We start from the raw sequence: 21,756 nt of genomic DNA on the forward strand, positions 1-21,756 counted from the left end.
GGGGGCGGGGCCACGCCCACTTTTCCAAAAAAATTACTTCCAAATATGCTCCTCCCTAATGTGATCCTTTGTGCCAAATTTCACTTTAATATCTTTATTTATGGCTTAGTTATGACACTTTATAGGTTTTTGCCCATCTTCGAACTTAACCTTCTTATGGAGCCAAGAAATACGTGTACCAAGTATCATCATGATATCTCAATTTTTACTCAAGTTACAGCTTGCACGGACGGACGGACGGACGGACAGACAGACATCCGGATTTCAACTCTACTCGTCACCCTGATCACTTTGGTATATATAACCCTATATCTGACTCTTTTAGTTTTAGGACTTACAAACAACCGTTATGTGAACAAAACTATAATACTCTCTTTAGCAACTTTGTGGCGAGAGTATAAAAATCTAAAAAGTTCTCCTTCTAAAGCCGTTTGTCTGGTTAGCAGCCATCTGACAGTTAATTTTTGGTTAAAAGAAAGGCTCTTTATTGAAAGTGGGAGCCTTGGGTAAGTTATTCATAACTTAGCTGGTTAGAAAAAGGTTCTTTATCGAAAGAAGGAGTCTTGGATAAAATAACTGACAGTTGGCTGCTAAACAGATATTGAAAAAACGGTCCTAAGTGTTTTTTACTGATTATATAGTAGTTATACTAAAGTTATCGTAAGACCTTATGACATGAAGGTAGTTCAATTAGAAAATGAGGTTACCTTTCGTTCGACGGTGGATCAGAAGCTGAGTTGACACCGGATGGCTTCAATTATAGCTAGATTTCCAAGCAGAAATTCTCAATATGTCATGTACTTGACATTTTGGTTAAACTATTTGTTATAAAACGGGTAACTATCTGGTATGTTTGAAAGCCCCCGAATATTTTGTGAAAATAGAAACGATTAGAGTCCGCGAAAAATATGCTTCTCCACGAAATACAACATAAAGTTCTTCCAATTCTCATTATTTTGCCTTTTTATTTTCTCTTTTGTCGCAGATGCGCACCGCGGAATCTGTTTTATTCTAATTTAAAAATGAAGAGGAAATTCACTGAGGAAACAAGAGTTTGATTCGGTCGAGGATAGGGACCGGACTTTTTTGTATGGAATCGAGCGAATTTTGTTATACTCTGAACAGCGAACACTAAGCTTGCCACAATGTTTATTTACGGGAAGGTCGAAATGCTTAAAAAATCATAAAAAATAGTAAAATTAGTGAGATAGGATTATAGGCATTATAAAATTCCACTAGAGGGCATAATAATCATAAAAGGGGAAAAATTGCGTTCTTAGTCCAATGGGGCTCATAAACAAAGTATCTATATCTAGAATAATGGAACTACACTACGATGGGCAACTAGAAAGTGCTTTTTTGAATTCATTTAAAATTGTTCAACGAAGTATGGTAACCAATACTAATAAATTATGATTACTGAACGAATTTTACGGAGACACAGCAACAGCACAGTTGAACGTTCTAACCACTAATAATGCAAAAGCAATAATGCTGATGATAACATAATTTTATTTCGCAAAGGAAAATGTCAAAATAATTTCTATTTAATGCGTTTTTTATCATTTTTATACAATTGCTTTACAGTCATATATGCTTACATACAAGCACACATATTATATTTGTCAAACCCAAAATTTATGTAAATTACGAGATTTACAGGTGCTAATCACTGTGCAACGAAATCCGTTATAAATTAGCATTTGATTACAACAACAATAATTTAAATGTTGACTGACAATATTGGATCGATTTCTGCATAAAAAGCTAAATCGACTAAACAAACAAACCGCAAAACGGCGGAATATTTTTTATCGTATTCACTAAATTAATATGTGTTAATTTATGTCAGTAGGCATATATTAGCTGAGTAAAAAATAGTGTGATTTTATATATTTAATTGGCAAAAAATTTATTTCAACTGGCCTTTTTGTGAATAGAGCAAATCTGAATTAAAGTCAAATTTTGCAAATGAATGAGCAATCTAATGGCCACAAAATTGACAAACGGTATCATTGAGAAAAAAATAAAATTTTTCACTAAAATAAATATTTAAAGGCAAAGCGCAACGAATTTAATTAAAACTAACAATATACAAACGCATTATGGTTTCACATTATGTGCATGATGAACTATTGGAACCAGCAAGGTTGCGCGTGTCAAAGTAGAAAAAACCATTAGTGGCTCCGAATTTAATGCATATCAAAGTTAAGTTTCTAAGTTAGTGTTATGGCACACTCTCACTGTGAGAAAAATTATAAAATAATTATATCCATTTTACTGCCGCGTTATATTTCCATTTCCACAAATGTTCTCTACTCCCGACAGTTGTTTTAATCTGCAGTCATCTGCAGTAATAACTCGATTGACCCGTCGTAACAAGAAAAATTACTTTCTTTGCAGTTTTATTGAAGTAAAGAGGCAAAGCTCGTATAACTCGCAAACCCACAAATTTTCTGTTCTACATGCTATTACTGGACATCACAATTGTCCAGAATATTAGCTCTCCATTTAAGGACGCTTTCAGTCAAAGTTAACGGGTTTCCTTCTTCTTGTATAAAATGGGGTGCTAGGTATCATCTAAATCGATATGCTAGAAAAAAGTTTAGAACTTCTTAAACTAAAACTCATCAAATTCCAACACAGGCAGCAACACCAGCAACAAGTACAATTAACCCTGCTCACGATTAGGTACCAGGAGGAGTCCAAAAAACCCTACTTGCCACTTTGTATATAGTAGTGCTGGCATATCGGGCACGTGTTGAACGTGCTCGCTGGTTTACTTCCGAAAGTATTCTTTGTTTGTATTCATTAGTGACACCCATGCCTTGCTGGCCTAAAACTGCTCGCCTTTTACACACACACACACACACAAATACTCTATCCCGACACTCGTTAAAAGCTGTTTAGTATTCAAACGGTTGTGCGTACCCCCATCCACCCACGAGCTGGTGCCAACATACTCGGCACCCTCACATGCATGTAAGGCTTTGATGGTATGTGTGTATGTTAGTGTGCGATCGCTTTGTTGCCTACTATCGTTTGTTACCAGGCGGTTGTCGGCCACAAAGCAGACACTTCTAATTGAAAGGCAACCAACACCGCCGAAGCACGCGCGAAATTCAACAAACACAAAGCTTCGGCTCTGAAAGGCATGGCGTTCGCGGTTTGTAGAGAAGAATAATGCCGAATTAATTTCGATGGGAGTGGATGAGTTCATTTTAGGGCTAATCAGGAGCCTTGTATAATTCACTTTACAACTGGTACAACTGGTTTCCACATATGTGAGCGAAAATATGTTAGATGTTGGTAATTAGAGGAAATTCGTGTTAACGGTTGGTTTGTGCGCACTGGTAAATGATTAACGGTGTTTTCTTTAAACAAGTTTTCCGAGGCATCTTTAGATTTAAGCACTGGTTACGTCCAAGAGGTATTTTTCAATATTGCTGATAGTGTGATGGACTATTACCGCACTATATATGTTTGTCCTGTTAAAGGAATAGTTACGTACTCTACCCTTTGAGTCCCTGAACACTCGGTAATTCTCTCACGCCTCGAACAAACTCAGGCGGTATTAACTCCGCCAACATTCCTTCGAGGAAAATGAAGGTGCGTAGAAGCCCCTAGAAGAGAGGTGCGGTGAGTTTCTTTATCAATGGGTTCCAACTCTAACTTTAAGAAAGCCTTGGGAAAAAGGGGATGTCTGTATTCTAGCATCGAGCTATTTTATGGTTAGACTGATTTATGTACCTGGCCGCAGCGATATTGTAGAAAACTGTAAGGCTGATGAGCGTATTAGGCCGTTTACTCAGTTTCAAGAACTGCAGAATGGGAACAGGAAAAGAGCTCAGTTGGCTTCTTGTGGTTTAGTACTGAACTGCTGGACCTTAGACTAGCTCAGCAAGCGTTGCTAAACAACAACCAGATATGCAGTGGCAAGAACTCTCTGGTCTAGGGTATATCGTAAGAGATCTAGAAATGCCCACCGCTCATTGATTGTACGAGCTAAAACCGGGCACTGCCCGATCGGAATTCATTGTGGTAAGATTGAACATCTTACGGAACTTTTCTCTTTCCCCAAGTTTTTAATGGTTATAAGAGCTCTAACTGTAGACTATCTAATTTGGTTTCAAACGGTAAGACTGGATGTCAGCTGCAGCGGGATAGCTGATATCCATCTACACGCATTTTTTCGTCTGGCTTCTCAGAGAGAAAGTCCCCACCACTAAGTAAATCCAACATTCCTAACTAAAAGTAACTAGAAGTAACGAAAAGCCGTTCAGAAAACATTAAATTTTATGCTATCGGAAATGTATGCGGGCAAATTACGCCAAGTCATGCGATCCGCCGTCAGCGAAAATGAGTTAAACTCGGAGTACAAGTTTCGTGGGTTCGCATATTTACCGTTTTATGGCCAGACATTTCGTCACCACGTCAACTTGCGCATTCAAGGTCTCAGCACTTGGCTAAATCGCAGACGCAGGCAGGGGTGGACACGCCGCAACTGGTGCTTTAAGGCTGCAACGCTGGAACTAGCTTCGGTGCGCCGGCCTTGTTCAACGCCTATAATTTGACCTTATATTTGGTAAGCGGCTTTAAACTATGTCGGAAGCCTTTGAGCACTGACACACTGACGCCTGGCTAGCATGTTGTTGCCATAAAAAGCATAGCTATCGTTTTTGTTGTTGTCGCCGTCTTTGCTGGCAATGCGAAATTCTAAATTGTCTACACCTGTGCATGCGCTCCTTTTAGCCAGTTCTAGCGGTTGTGCGACAAATACTATTGCATACACATACTTTCTATATACAGATATATACAATTACATACATACATATGTACATACACATATAAAAATACGTGATGGCGTCAGTTGGCGGCGCTGTGTGCGCCTCGTGGCGCAGTGCGTCCGGTCCTAATGAACGAAGTTAGTTTGTTAGCAAAGTACAAGCACACACAATCTCACATATACATATGTATAGTCAACAATAAATATAAATTTGTTTGCGCTCCTTATTGTTTGAGTTTGTGTCAATATGTATTTGTGTATTTGTATGTGTGTGTGAGCTCGCATTTCAAGGTGCGCCAAAGTAACAAATATGTCAAGAAAATTAATGACAATAACAACATTGGAAACAACACACCGGCCTGTATGCCAACCTCAACAAATACTTGGCTGGGTGTGTATATGTGTGTGCCTCTGTTTTTGTGCATATATGTATGTATTTATATAATAATACCACAATACTGTTAGCATTTTCGTTGCTCTACTACCGTGGCTTTTTATACGCACAGACTTGCCCTCTTCGTAAATATAAATACGTATATACATATGTGCATATGTACACATACAAACATATTTGCATACATATATATCTACATACATATGTGCATACATAAGTACAAGGTCTGCTGAGAAAGTCAGTTAGTTTTTAGAAGCAACTAACAAAAAGTTTAAAATGTTTTTTCAACAGTGTTGCCACCTTCAAATTAAAACTGCCAAATTAAAAAAAGTTAAGTATTTAAAAAAAGAGCTGCCACCTTTTTAAAAAAATGTTTGCGATAATTTAATGTGCTATGAAAACAATGCTATTTGCGTCGCATAAATAATTTTTTTAGGGTTGCCACCTTTTTGAAATTTTAAATTCAAACAAATTAAATTTTTCGCTGCATTTGAAAAATAAAATATATCTAGTACTGATTTTCACACAATTTTTCACGAAAAATTTCAAGTTGTAGCAGAAAATCCTTAGGGATCTTCCGAAAAGGTATACATACATACATACATACATACAATGAGGTCTTATATAAAAAAAGTGCTGCCACCTTTTTAAAAATGTAATGCGATGTGAAAGCAATGCGATTTGCGTAGCATGAAATTAATTTTTTGGGGTTGCCACCTTTTCGAAATTTGGAATTCGGAAAGGAAAATATCTAGTACTGTTTTACGCAATAAAAGAAACATGGAAAAGTTCCCAGTTATTGCTGAAAATCACTTAGTAGTCCTTACCTTAGTATGGAAAGGGTATTTTATAAAAAAAAGTTGCCACCTTCTTAAAAAAATATGTGATAATTTATATAATTCGATATGAAAGCATAAACGCATTGCGTCGCAAAAATAAACTTTTTAGGGTTGTCACCTTCAATTTTCCGTAAAAAAAAACAGAATTTATCACGGGAAAGTTCCAAGTTATTGCTATGAATCATTTAGGAGTCTTTTGAAAGAGTATGTGAAGTGTTTTTATTTAATAGCTGTATATTATATACAAAGCGTTTCAAAAAGTCACTGATTTATCATACTACTCTCGTAGTTAGTATTTTCATAGCCTATTTCGTATATTTCGTGTACACATATATTATTAGAAAAATATCGAGTGCGTTGTAACCGCAAAGCATTACTTTCAATGTTTTTTTAGTGTAATGAATTGTTTACCTTTTGTGCCGCCGCTTATGAGACAGAAGGAAAGAAACATTATCTAAATGGGTTCATTAGTGTGATTGGGTTGGTGAATTGAAACTTTACACTGCAAGTGTTTGCAAAAGCGAATGACAGTTAAAGGAAACAAATCAGACATTGAAAAACGATCGTTCCCTAAGTACGCACACAACACCGTTAAATAGGCCCCCGAAGTATTCAAATGTAGGCCACCCAGAAGGCATGTGCAAAAAGGCGTGCGTGAAAATATTATATAACGACGCGGTGGTAAGTTGAGGTCGATTTTAAAACGGTAGCTCGCTTAATTGAGATGACATGTTGGATAAACAATATTTCATGACAATTGTGTCAAAAGAGGGGAACTTAGGCTAAAATCATCGTTGTCATTTATGAATGTTCAGCGAATAGCTTAATCCGCCCATGAGACTCAGCCGGTATCATGACAGGTGCTTAAAAGGCGAATTTTGTATATGATACCAACTTTAAAACAACATAATTCTGTAATGGAGACATATAATATTTCTTAAAACCTGACTCACATTTCGACTACTCTCTCAGATATAACGGTAAACATATGCCAAGAAACACTGTTTCTCTTAAAGTAGTCAACATCCTCACCAACATATTTCATCTAATCTTTCGAAGATCATGGTAAGGACTAGACAAGTTGTCATCTTCGTCATCTAACAGCAGACCCAGGAAGCATGCTGTTTTGACGGGTTCAGACAATAGGAAGAGGGCTGTCTTTACATCTTTTACGGTTAACAGGGCACGTAAAGAGGTGGTTACTATCATGTGGGGATTTTTTGTATGCTGGACATATGTGTGATATGTCAGAGTCGATTCTGGCTAAGTATGAGTTTAGCCTGCAATAGTATCCAGAATTAAGCTGCGCAAGGGTCACTCTTGATTCTCGAGCTCGTGGTCTGCAATGAGTGGTTGTTTGACTTCAGGTACGCCATTCACTGAGAGGAAGTCGATGAAGGTATTAATGGCTCCAGGTTGAATGCATATCTGAAGTTTGTTGCGTCCGATGTCTTGAAAGACGTATTGTTTCGTGTCGTCGACATAGTAGAGGAAGAACCTCTTGATGCTCCTGGCGACGTGGTTAAGGACCGGACGGCCGATTACCTTGTATATTACCAACAACGTGTCTTAGTATTTTCCTCATGTGCTGCTGGCTAGCGACTTGAGGATTTTGTTACGGCTCTATACTTTCTATACTTTGGCAATAATCGCGGTCGTGTGAGGAGTGAAGGAGCACAGGCTCTTGAAATCCTAAAATCTTAGGGTTATTGACAGTCGAAATTATAACGCCAGAATTCTCAGTACTCAGCATTGTTCGTAGATCTAAAATTAGACGAAGGTTCAGCACCTTTTCTAGCTTTAAACTAAAATCATGTTATCGGTAACCTTAACAATAATTACATAGAACTGTTTCGCCATTCAATTAGATTATCATCGAATGTTATAAACCAAATGAAGACTCATGTAACCGAATGAAATAAAATGGTCTTCTGCTAAGTAAATCTTCACTTCTTCTACAATTGCTATTCCTTTTCAATGAATTTCCCGAGCATACGTCCTGCTCATCCAATTCAATTTAATAAATTAGTATTTTATTCTTAAACTAGGCCAATAGGACAAATCAATTGTGAGAAAGCAGTCTGCTATGCCAGTTGTTGGTGGCTTCGTGGTTGAGGTATAGTTGTATGTGTGGTATTTAAATTGTGGTGTGTGTGGTATGTAGGGCTACACCCCTGCCAAGGCTGGGCTAATCATCTTCATGGCAGCACTGGCACTCACAAGCGCACAAAGAATGTGTCTGCTATGTCCTTGGATATAGCGCTCTGTGTGCGTGTGGCTGTGTGCGGACTACAGCCGCTGGCTCTTTGCAGCTTCCTGCCGTCGTCTAATGTTTCCCCCAACCAGCATGGCAGCTGTGGCTGTTGTTTCGTCCTCCCCTACACCGCTCCTGCACTCCTCTGCTGTTCGCCATGCATGCAACGAGGAAGTCGCAACATTTCCGCCTGATTTGCATGGCTGCCTCTCGGTCCGCCTCGAACCGGTAGTTTGACAAGAACTTTATTATTCCTCAACTTAAAGAGTTTCTTCTTCAGTTTAACTGCAACAGCAGCAGCGTCGTCCTTGTCTGCTGTTTGCATGCACTTGCTTGGTGGTTATCCTAACTATGGTGGCCTTGTGCGTGCTGCTGCGGCAACGGCAAGAAGAGTGGCTCAATAGCTCGGAGCCTTTTTTGTATGTATTTGCACTAATGTTTCTTTTGCTTACTCTTGTTGTTTTTATTGTGCAGAAACCGACTATTGTTCGCAGCTCTTGTTGTTGTTGTTCTTTCTTAGTTTGCATATTGTTAGATAATCCACTTAAGGCATACAGGCATATATGTATATAGGTACTTGTGTGGTTACCCCTGCAAGGAAATCTGGAAGAAGTAAAAAAGGGTTTGAAGTTCGAAACTGTTGAAACTTTTATGAGTTCGAGGGAAACTGTAAAGGTACCGGTCATAAAGAAGTCTCTTAGATATGCTAAAATTTGAAAAAAGAGGTTTTCTCTCATTTCTCTTATTTCTAATATTTTCTCGGAATTTTAACGCTTGCTTCCTCTGGCTTTAAGACACCATAGTCAAGCCCATTACATTCTGTGGAGTCTTTATGTGATGGAGGGCTCTGGAAAGAGCCGAATTTGGCAAGAAATTCGAGAGCTTTCAACGGGCGGCGCTCATTAGCTTGTGTGGTGCACTAAGGTCTACTCCAACCATGACACTTAACGCCATTCTGTACGTACTGCCCATGAACATCGCCGGAAGGTGTACGACTGCGAAAGCTATCATTAGACTGAGAAAGTCTCGAACACGGGTCCGAACAAGGGTCTGAACACCCGGAAATCCTCGCTAATTTCGACTTCATACCGCATCACTTGGATCATGAAGTCTCTAAACCGAACTGTGACGGCTCGTTCTTCAACCATATATCGGCGAAGGAGTTGTGGGTGGGAAGAAGCGGTTGGAGGGAAGGTTGGTGTAGGGATCTAATGTCAGGAGTTCTCTATCAACTGCAGTTTTAGACTTCCCGACTATTGCAGTGTATTTCAGGCCGAGGTTATAGCCATTAAAGTAGCAGCAAATTTACTGCTCCGGAGTGCAGCCTCCTTCACAGAAGTGACCATTTGGTCAGATAGCAGTGCATCGATACTAGCCTTGAACTCATTAACAGTGCGTACAGGGCTGGTCAAAGAGTGCGTAACCTCGCTTTCCTGCAGGGCACTTACTAAGAAACTAAGAGCTTGGTTGGAAAATCGACTGAAAGTAAAATACGATAACGGACCGATCTGGTTTATGACACTGTTGTTGCTCTAATCGTATTTACCCTCTGCTCTACTAACTGCAATCGTTTTTGTCGTTGTTTACAGCTTTGTTGTCTTCAAATGCCGACGATGATGGCTGCTTGACGAAAAAGATGATCATTACGTGTGTGCATTACTTTCATTGTTGCTGCTGTTGTCTGCTGTTTGATGTTTGCGTAGAAGTACTCATGACACTCGGAGCGTTGCAAGCGGCCGCACTTTGCTGCATACACGAGTGCATCCGTCAACGAAGTCTAGTCAAGTGCATACATAAACAATGCGTTTGTGCACACAGACAGGGGAATGTTCACAACTGCGTTGGTGTATGTGTGTGCGTTGCATGCAAAGACAACAAAAACGCGCTCCACAAAAGGAACATTTTCTGCTGAACTTCTTTCTGGTGAAATGACGTTGTTTTCGCTTGTGCGCCGTAATGTATGCAAATATTTAAGAAATTACTTCGGAAGTCAGAGAGAAAATTTGCATAAAGCATTTTTAAACGTTCTTAAATGCTCTGGGAATTTTCTCGCTCACTCGGCAAGCAGACTCTGCTTAATTTCCTTGACAAACTGCTGGTCCGTGTAGTTGGTATTGGAAACAAAGTTGTTTGAAATTTTCTCGGAAATAGTAGGAGAATGTAAAATGTGAAAAGAAAGTATTGTAATTTACAACTTTCTTTGTATGGGTTCTCATAAATAACGTTTTGTTCAGAACCATGATTTGGCCTTTGTTCGCAGTAGTTTGAGTAAGCGGTGAAGCGTTTTGAAAGTTCTTGATAAATACATATATATTGACTGTCTTATGCTCCACTTGCGATCTAAATAGGAGAAGCCTTTCCTTACAAATTATAATAAAAAATGGATTCGGCTTATATCCCACTTCAATATTTTTCTTCTAATCCTGAGATTATCTCTAATATAACGTTCCAAGAATTTTAAAGCCTCTGAAATATAAAAAAAATATTTTTTATGACTTTTTTACCTTTTTTGGGAAAGCAAGCTTGCCCCATTGAAGCATATGCCCTCAGCCCATTATCATGTCATAATTCTGTAAACATTGTGCAATGAAATCTCCTCATAATTTACATACAAACACATGTACAAACAAAGGCATGCTTTCTGGCAACAGATGACAGTGAAAATGAGTTGTGGTTCTTGCTGATTCGAAGTGCTAATATTCACATTTTAAGCGCCACGCCGCAGCGCTTGTGTCTGCTCCGCTGCTTGTTGTGCATAAAACAAAATCGATAACTGTTTAAACCGGCGATGGATGTATTGGCAAATTTTCGCACATTTTTACGACACACTTAAACAGTTATTTCATGGCGCCATATTTCGGAAGATTCCCCCATACGTGCATTTTGGATCGCATTAGATTTTGCGAAAACCAATGCTTGCGTACACAGACCCACACATTCACACACATATATATATACGGTGAGCGAGTGTGAGTGCAATGCGTTGCAATAACGTCGAGTGCCTTAAAAACGAGCGAATAAATAATAATATCGCAAATATTTGTACTTTATGATTGATGTGTGAATATCATTTCCACAATACAAAATACATAAATGAGCAACCACTCAGCAGATAGCCGCAGAGCGCATGTGTGTGTGTGTCTCTTGTTCCGAATACATGTCCGCAAAAACCTCCGAGCAAACAAATACAGCGCCTCATTCCGGTGTCCTGTGTTTGGGTGGCAGTTACACATGTCCCTGCATAAGTAAACAGCGAAATCGCATTTTCACAAAGTATTTAATTCGCGCCCTGTTCGAGGGGCGTACCGGCAGCGAAGGACGACTGGACGGACGGCGCTCAAAAACGCGATTTTCTTTTTATCGACTTGTGTGTGTGTGTAATTTTATTGTGTTCGCGCATTTGCCCTTTATGGTGGTAGGAGGCTATAGTAGGAGGGGCTGTAGAGGAAAATGCAAAACTAATAAATATTTGAATGACCTTTGAATCGTTTGTTAGTTTGTGTTGTACCTTTTATAGGAAAGTTTTTTGTTCTGGAACGGTTGCTTCAATTTAGAAGTATAATTCTTTTATAGAGAATATTTATGCGCATTACTATTTTTTTTGTGTCAAAAGCTGTGTTTATTTACTATGACCTCCTATGACAGCCAAATTCAGACCTGTGCCTTCAACAAATGGACCACCTGAAGGGCGCAATCACTCAGAAGTGGTCAGCTTTTGCCAATGAGATCCGAATTATCTCTCTTTATGTCAAAGCCAGACCACATACGTGAACATAGTGATTCGCCAAAAGCTACGAGATCTTGCTTTCGAGGTTATTTATAGTCCCGACATGGCAGCAATCTTTCTTTTCTTATCTTTTCTTACTCGCATCTATTCAGGATCGACTAATTACCTCTGTTTTTTAAGCCAAACAAAACAAAAATGTCGACGAAAAGGTCAATTGATACGGTTTTTTTGTCTTCCACAGCATCAGTGCTGCCGTCAAAGCAATGTGGTCTGCCAGTTGGGAGGCGGTTTTCGCTGCCTCTCCTGCGACGTGCTGGATTTCTTTGCAGAAGATTAATCTGAGGTCCAGTCTTATGCTTAGGTAGTTTACTGCTTTATGTGTCCTAAGAATATCCGTAGTCGTTTGCATACTTATTTCGAGGGGTATGTGCTTATTTGTTAGCAGTAGTCGCTCTGTTTTTCCGCAGCAAGCTGGAGTTTGTGTGAGTCGAGCCATGCTTGCGTCCGTAATCAGGCCATGATTAAGTTTTCTGTGCGATTCTTCTGTGTCTCGTGCTGTAATTACTGCTGCAATGTCATCCACGTAGCCTATTAAGTACCATTCGTCTGGCATTTCGAGTTTTAGTATGTTATTGTAGCTGAGGTTCCACAAGTTTGGGCCTAGAATGAACCCTAGTGCTGCTTCTGACGTAACCGGTATCTGTTGCAATCCCTCTCTAATTTGGTACAACAGTTTTCTGTTACTGAGGTAACTCCACACCACAGTTCTGATGTAGTCGGGGATTTTACTATAAAGCTATTTTCGAGAGTGTCCATCATATCCACTAATCTAGCGCTATTGAAGGCGTTTCGGACATCTAAAGTCTCCAGCAACACTATTCTTTGGTATTTATGCCATCTACGATGTGCGGCTTCTACGCTTTCAATGGCCCATTTTATAGGTCCTAGAGTTGTTCTGCCGAGTCTAAAGCCGTGTTGTCTAGGGAAGAGTCCTCCATTTTTGTTGATAGCCGCTTCGAATTTGGGTTAAAGTAGCCTTTCATAGAGCTTTCCCGCTGTGTAAAGCATGTATACTTGTAGTGAATGCTATGCTGATGCCAAGTTGGGATCTCCTTTTCCTTTACTGATTAGCATCAGCAGTTGCCTTTTCCAGGGTCCTTGGAATACTCCGAAATCCGAAATCAAGGCAGTTGTACATATTTAATAGTACTGCCGGTCTCTCTGCAGCGATTCTTTGAGGATTTCCTTTGGGATCCCGTTCGGGCCGGGTGATTTGTTGGTCTTGAGCTTGCCAGTGGCTAGTTGCAGCTCTTAAACACTTGGCAGTAAACTGTTGTGTAGACTTGTGTTATTATTGCTAATGAAACTTTTTTTATTCATATCAGACCAGATTAACTTACAGATAGGAGAAGTAAATGTACCGACTGAGGCAAACCAAATGGCTTCCACCATATCTCATTTTATTTAAATTAAGAATGACTTGAAAAAGTCGAGAAAGCCCACGATTAACTTGACTTGACTAGTGGCTCTCACCAAACATCTAATTAAAGCCTTTGATTAAAGTAAAACACTCATGGATCAATTTTAAATCAAGTTGTATCGTAAAGTTTCGTCAATATTGCCAAAAACTTACACTACCTTCCTCTTAATCAAGTCTCTAATGAAGTTATCGCAGTCAATTTGTATACTTCAGTCAATTTCGTCAAAGTCTTGTTTAGTTTAGCGGAGTGCAAAATATTTATTGCTTGCGATAAATGCGAGTTTGTATATGCCACCACACTTGAAGTGCCACCCACAAACACATATACATGAACACGAGGATATACACGCAATAACAAACAAGTACACGCCCGTACGAGTTCATATAAAATATTGGAGCAAATTTAATAATTCTATGTGGAGTACTTGACTGGCAGCGAGCGAATGTGCCACACAAGCATGAATTGCATACGAAATATGTATCACCCAACTCCACCGAACCACCGCTCTACCAGCACCACAACCGCGGCGGTTGGACTTCAAGCCCCGGGCAAAATACTTCGTTTCGTTGCGCCCGCAATACGCCGTGTGGATAAGAGGGCGGTTGGCGACGCCGTGTCGGCGGCGGTGACATTTGTTGCATCGATAATTTTGTCACCATGCCATGTGTGTGTGCGCGAGTGTGCGTGTGTATTCGTGTACGTGTGTCGAGCGCTGCTTCTTTTCAATTCACGCTCGTAATTACGCCGGAAGCACGCCAAGCTCATCGTAATGCAGCCACTTAGGAGTTGGCGCAGGGCGGTTGGGCGGTTAGGCGGCTGGGTGAGTGCGGTTGGAGTACCGTGTACATATTGCCGCACACAAAAATGTCGAAGTGTTGAGTCATTACGAATGCAGAATGACGATGAAATTACCGCCACTGCCAACTTGGCTGCGCAATAATGCAATAAAAATTTATGTGCTTCGCGATATTATAACTGATTACCGTTAGTTGCGCGGCGGATGGTAGTGATAAGAAGGAAGCACGGAAATGGGCGTTGAGTTGTGTATCTGGCGCGCGAATGTAAGCGTTCGTTAAAGGTGTTGAGCATTTGTGTGCGTTTGCAGCAGTTAAGAAAGCAACGAGCTTTAAAATATTGGGGTGTTAAATTGCGAATGTCCTTGGTTTAAGTAGTAGAGACCTGCGAGACTTGAAGCTTTAACAGCGTGAAAATATTGATTTTATTTATGAATTATTAGCAATTTCTTTAGCGGGCCACATTGTCCAGACTAATACTTCACGTGCAATTGGAAGTGGAATATTTTTTTGGCAAAACTATCTCGAGCAAGAGGAACCTTGACATTTTTGTTAACAAAGATCTGCAGGATTTGTTCGGAAATTCTACCGTTACTTTAGATTATGTGACGACATGTTTTCAAAAAAAGTTTCATGATTAGATCGCTTACATTATTCCTCGCTGATGGCACTAAATTAGGATGGTGTCGTTATACTTAACACTCCCACAATGTTGTGGATGGTCTTCGCCTTGAAAATAATACTCCTGGAAAGAAATATTGAGGTCTTGGTAAGTGACGATCAACGGACATAAACAAAGGTTGGAGATGAGATCACCTGTTCATTCTACGAACATTTCGACTATTCGTTGGGGGCCAGATCTGGAGAATGCGGCCACAATTAGAAGCCCATTTAATAAATTTTTGCCATCTCAAAATACATACGCCATAAACAGAAGTCTTGCTCATAAGTACTAGAAAAGTGGAGGAAAGTATATCTCAATCACAGCCACAACTAAAGTATCTGGGAGTAATAATAGACTCAAGGCCCAAATTTAAGGATCACCTAGAGTACACTTCCTTATCAAGAATAATTGCAAATAAGGGCTGCGTGCGTTTCAGACAACGATTTTTACTCGCAAAGGTAATGAGATCGGCTGTATTATACATATGTGGCTCCAGTATGGATCCAGATGCTAGGCATTAAGAGTTATCAGTGCTTTCCGAACACTGCTAACGATGTTGCTGAAGTTATAGACAGTATGATCCAGGGTGACAAATGCGAGTGGGTATACAAGTTATCAAAAGATTAAAAATATAGCAGCAGCAGTGGCAAACCTCACTCAAAGGATGATGGATCCATAGACTGATACCTAACATCCACTCGTGGATAGACATACGACATGGAAAGCTGGATTTCCACTTAACCTAAATACTAAGTGGTACTAAGTGAACATGGGTGCTTACAGATTTTAGCACGACAGTAGTCCGAATTGGTTCAGATTGCTTTGATAACTCTGAGCATGTATTCTTTTATTGGCCTCGCTTTTTAAGTACAAGTACACTCGGTGATACTTTTACGGTGGAAAATGAGAACAAGAAAGCGGTCAGCAAAGCGGGAGCCTCAATTATGACGAAACTGAGACATATACTCGTAGAGCAGATTAAGTGTCCGTCAGTCCCTGCTATAGAGAAAACTTAAATGTCTTATCACTCTCACAAAGTAATACTAATCACGTGGTTCCGTGGGAGAGTCAGGAGTTGGTGGTAGGTTAGGTTCAGCGGATTGAAGTTCCGAAAACCGGCGTTTGATGCTTTCTCTATTAAAAAAAGAAAAATAAAAAATATGTTTTAACCTTGCCAGCCGACTGTAACGTTTTTTAACGCTTTGGAGCGGGTTCATCTTGAATCGTGATCGGCCACTCAAAACTTTGAGTTTATTACGCTTGAACACTTCCAAACACTGCTCCGAATCACAAACTCATTGTTGTTTTTAGTCAAAAGTGATCCCGCGTGGCACCCTCTTTGGACTGGGCTTTCTCATGCCCAAATAGTTGTGAACGAGAGCGCCAGCTAACTCGAGAATCTTGACTTTATGGTCATTCCAATTTATTTTGTGGACTATTTTGGTATTTTCCTCGGAACAAGCTCTTTTGCGCGGTCACTGCCTTCACCGTCTTCGGTGCTCAATTCATTTGCTTCCTACTTTGTTGGACCCTAAATTAATAATTTAAACAAATATCCCTTCCCATTCAAAAGAACCTCCTTTTATTTCCGTATATACTCGTATAAAACAATAAAACCTCCTTTTATTTCCGTATATACTCGTATAAAACAATAAAACTTTAAAACAAATAACATAAAGGGTTTGAGTGTTAAACTTTAGTCACTTGACCTATCTAAAATCCATTTAAAAACACTTTAACACTCGAGCATTATGACGCACACAAACAAACTTATCGCCCCTAAGCGATTTGCACTGCAAGTATGGTACCGTTATAACTAGATTTCAAATTCATTTTGCATTATTTGCTTGCACTTTTCACAGAAACTCATCAAAACAGAAATATCGACGGCACATCAACGAGAATGCTCTCGGCATAATACGCAGCACACTGAATAGCGGCGGTTTTGGCCCACAGCCGCCTAACCTCAACAACGAGCTCGGCATACCAGCGAATGCAGGACCGATGAGCCAACTGGCCGCCGGCTATGGACGCCCCATATCGCATGCCGGCGGTGGCATGGGTGTGGCTGCAGCAGCTGCTGCCGTTGCGGCAGCTACTAAAGAGCGTGGCATGTTCTCGCTTAGCCAACTCAATATAGACTTGGAGGAGGCGCATAACAATAATGGACGCATGGAACTGACGTGCTTGTCCACAATACCATCAGCCATAGGTCAAGGAGAGCAGTTTGCTGATTACAAGACGTACTCGGTAAAAGGTGAGTACACAGGTTAACCCATCAAATTCTACCGTAATTTCTGCCACATTATTGACAGATGCTTCAAACTCAAACCTCACCGACAGCAGACCCTAATAAATGTTATATCCAGTATGTATGTAGGCAGTTATGTGTGTGCTTAGATATTGATGGGAGCTTAAAGCGTAGGTAAAAATGAAAGCACAGGTGGCAAGACTCGTTATATGTACATACCACGTACATTTATGGTATGTGTATGGCGATAGCGATTTGTTGGCTGTTAAAACCCGAACCAAGTGCAATTTTACCATGGCAACATTTAGGCATAGTCGAAGTTTATACATATTTTCCTAGATATATAAAAACAATGTTACTGCGTGGCTTAAAATTGGGCGCTCTCAGCTTTACTGTTGTACCTTCTTCGTACCTATAATTTAGGTGTGGACAGGGACAGTGACTGCTATGAATAGCTTATGAGGTTTTTGCTGAGTTTCATTGCACTCAGAAGTGATTTATGTAGGCGTAAATTTGGAAAACAAAATAATTGAGGGTTTTGCATTTTTTCTTCAGCCGGTCAGCCTATTAATCACTCTTATTCAACGAGTTTGTTGATACGAATTAGAGGGAGCAAAATATTTGAAATTCTGAAGTTTTACAATTGACAAGGAGAGTTACTTTAACTTAAGGTTGAGGTATATGAAGTGGATTGGAATGCGCGTGCAGAGATATTGGTTAGTGAGACACTTTTTCCATGTGACAGATTTCATTTCTCACTTTCATCATTTTGTGAGGAGAAAAGCGATGAAACTGAATTCCAAGCTTGATTAAAGCTCGCGAATAGCCACAGAAGTTAAACAAAAAATGGAAAATAGTTTTGATGAAATCAATGCGTTGATTAGCGCCCTGAAATTGTCAGGCATTTACAGTACCAATTGGCAGTTTTGAATGGACAGACTAATCACCTTTGTAGGGTTCGAAACCCTTCTAAAACCTTTGCCGTATTTTGTGTCAAGCACGCACTGACAAACTGTCAGTTCTTCCCGCATTCGGGTTTTAGCCGCAACTATCATGATGCTCCCCGAAGTGGCAGACCACTTGAGTAGGTAGAACCGAACTCTAAGGGCTCCTGCTCCCCGTAGTATCAGAATTAAGCCCCCGGTCAGACCTCGTAGCCGACCTGTTGAGCAACCAGTTGAACTTCGATACTGCTCTGGACTGGTGAAGTGAGGTTGAACCCCACATGCATATTACACGCACACACCATTCACACAAAAACCTAACCCTAATTCTCAGTGTCGATATTATACCGTTATCATCTAAACGTCCATCAGTCCAGCTAATCGCTATATCCCTAATCCGAGTACATCGGACATTCTGCAATTACATGCACCCAGTTCTCTACCCCCGTTCGCCAAAAAACAACCCGATCTATCAGATAGGTTCCTCAGTGGCTCATGCTCCGTAAGCAGAAAACCCAGACTCAGTCAAAATCTGAAGTGTAGGATACCCCCAACAAATCCAATTTCCGGGATCTACTCATAAGTCACTCGACCATTAGGACTATTGATATTGACACTCAAGTCCCTAAATCTAAATGCAACAGCACGCTGTATGACATTCAGGTCAGGAGGGGTGCACCTAACAGAACCTGTATAGCATCCGTTGAGACGGTGCGGTATAAAGGAAAACAGGCAAGCATCATACCACGCTGTATTGAGAGCAGTTTTTGACGCGATATATGGTGCGACGTCCGATACCCCAATCTCTCCTAGATGCGTCGTACTTTGACTACGGTTGCCTGCGGTTGTTCTTTCACATGCGTCACATACCTGAGGCTGACCTCTTTTACCCGAACAATCTTTGGACGAAACAGCGACGATCTTCCCTTAAGCAGCATGTTCATCGTTTTTTTCCATCGATATGTCCATCCCCACAACTAAAGCCCAAGTATTTACAATATCTAAGAATTGTCCTCCCGTCCGCTCTAATTCATACCGCATACCCTGCGTTAGCTCCTGAAGCCCTTTCACCATAACTCTTTTCAGCACCTGACAATTGCTCCAAAAGCATACGAAATTGAACGCATTTCAATGGAGAATATTTTTAAAAACAATGCCGAAATATATTAAAAGGCAACCCTCGTACTAACAGGGAAATTATATTAATCGTCAGCGCTTGTTGCAAATGTAGAACTTCCTTATTAAATATCAATACACATTCAAATCCTCTGCTCCTTTGATTAAATGTGTATCAAAAATAGAAATGTATGCCCATACATATATAGTATACATTGAATAATAAGTGAGCTCATCTTATGTTAAATACTTGTTGCGGTATACTTTGAAGTGCCAAAAAATGTCGCCGGAAGTGGCACGTGGCTAACTGCTCCTACCTACGCTCAACCTGCTACAAAGATTTGTGTCCAAATGTGTTGACAACTTGAAAGCAATTTCTAATGATAATCATTTACGTTTGCTAAATTTATATTTAAATAGACAAAAGCAACAGCGCAGCGGCAAGACAAACGTACCTCATCATTGTCATTATCATTTTGTGCTGCCGCAGCGACCAAATTATCCTTATCACTCGTGCTATTGTTGTTGTCGCTGTCATCGTTTTGCATTTGTCTGTGTGCCTAGAGGTATAATTCAACTGTTTCGCGTTCGCAATTTTGACTGTCTAAAATAATTTATTTTTAAGCAGAATCTAACCGATGCCTTTCCTGCTGTATACAAATATTTGGCAGTTGAACACGCTTGGTACTTGCTACATGCCTACAAATATACGTATTCATACTATGGAGGAGTACACGTGTGCGTTGCTAATGCTTGGGCAAATGTTTGTCTTTGTTTTAGGGTTTTGCTCATATTTCTGTGATGTTTACACAGAAAAACACGGAATTGTAAGCATTAGGGTGCGATATTTCTATGGGGAAGGATGTAGCCAGCAAAAGGCGAGTTAATAACGCATGCACATTCTGCATACAGTTGATCAGTTCCTATTTCACTTTATGATCTTATTGCCGTTAAATTGTTTGTGTTGCAGTCCGAAAAATATTTGCATCAAATTAATGGAAAGTAATTGAATACGAATTGTGAGATCAGTAATTTCAGAAAAATGGTGGAAATCAATTATAAATATTGTTAAAAACATCTATTAAGGTGTACATTAGAAGGGGTTAGCAATTAACTGCTGCATTTGGGAAACTTACACTGAAAACTCCGTTTGCATATCTCCACTACCTTTATGTCATTTTCTATGTCCAGCTGCAGCATTTCGGCTACAGTGCGCTGAATGTTGCCTACGAGCTCCTCCATCGTTGCTGGTTGATTGGCCTAAAGTTTTGATTTAACATTAACGTAATCTAGAGGCTTTAAATCGCGTGTTCTTGGAGGCCATTTAACTGGAACATTTCTCGATATTAACGTTTCGCCAAATCTTTTACACAATGGGTTCATGTTTAGACCCGAAATTAAAAGCGGCTCACCGTCTTCTTAGAAATAAAGGTGATATACGTCGATTTAATCAATTTCTGGGGAAAAAAGTAGATTAAAAAAGTAGTCGCTAGTGATGATAATGACATCTCCTGCCTCATTTCGAAAAAAAAAAATAACTCCCGATGATTCTGTCATACAACAATTCACACCAAACGGTAAATTTTTAGGGATGCAATTGCTTTTTCTGGGCCACATGAAGACTTGACTCAACCCAATAGCGTCAATTTTGCTTGTTGACAAAGCTATTAAGCCAGACATGGGTTGCGCCAAAATGAGACGTGACATGATGAAATTGAGCAACTTTTTGGTGAGAAAACGAGTTGCCAAGAGAGTCGACATCTCTCGCGGGTCCGTTTGAATGATTTCGGTTGATAGTTTGGTTATGAAACGCGTTCTTGTTCGACTCGTCCCGATAAAGCTGATATTTTTTCAAAAAGAGTACTGTAATGAGGTCTCTTTGGACATGCCTGATCCGTGCAAATTGTGTGTGGAATTTTGGAACAATAATTCATGGATTTTACGCGATGATAATGCACAATCGGGTCGAGCCATGATTGTGACGATAATTAAAGCCATAAATACAATGAATACCATTGATCATCGATCGTTATTCACCAGATTTGGCTCTGTGTGATTTTTTCATGCTCACCAAATTGAAATTGCAGCTCCGTGAGACCCATTTTCAGTCGATCGAAGAGATGAAACAAAATTCGATGAAGGAGCTGAGGGCCATCTCAAAAAGACCTTATGAAAAGTGTTTCGAGGATTGGATTCTGATGCTTCCTTCGGAGTGTTACAAACTTTGTGGCTACGTATTTTGTGTACTAATTAACCGTTAATATTCACAATATTCTTCCCAACCCAAAATAAACGACAAAAACTAGGTCATTCATAACAGAGGTACACTCACCCTAATCAGCATACAAAAAAGTCTATTTCCGGCTTTATTACATGCTAAATTCGTCATCCGCACTCCGAAAAAGACACCTCTTCAGATTTGATGCATTGGCATTATTTAAGCATGCCTACACGAAAATACCAATACTTTATAAAAAGTACATATGTATATTTGTATTTATGTATG

At 39.9% G+C, this 21,756-nt stretch overlaps 1 protein-coding gene across 1 annotated transcript in view; it reads left to right on the forward strand.

Annotated features, from left to right (window-relative positions):
* Positions 1-21,756, forward strand: part of LOC105222632 (uncharacterized) — a 135,367-nt gene that overhangs the window by 107,195 nt on the left and 6,416 nt on the right. Inside the window, exon 8 of the mRNA XM_049447088.1 lies at positions 16,802-17,196. Coding sequence (XP_049303045.1) covers positions 16,802-17,196 — 395 coding nt within the window. The remainder of the gene's footprint in view (positions 1-16,801; positions 17,197-21,756) is intronic.

Source organism: Bactrocera dorsalis, chromosome 2, assembly GCF_023373825.1.
Source record: "Bactrocera dorsalis isolate Fly_Bdor chromosome 2, ASM2337382v1, whole genome shotgun sequence".
Classification (NCBI taxonomy): Eukaryota; Metazoa; Arthropoda; class Insecta; order Diptera; family Tephritidae; genus Bactrocera; species Bactrocera dorsalis.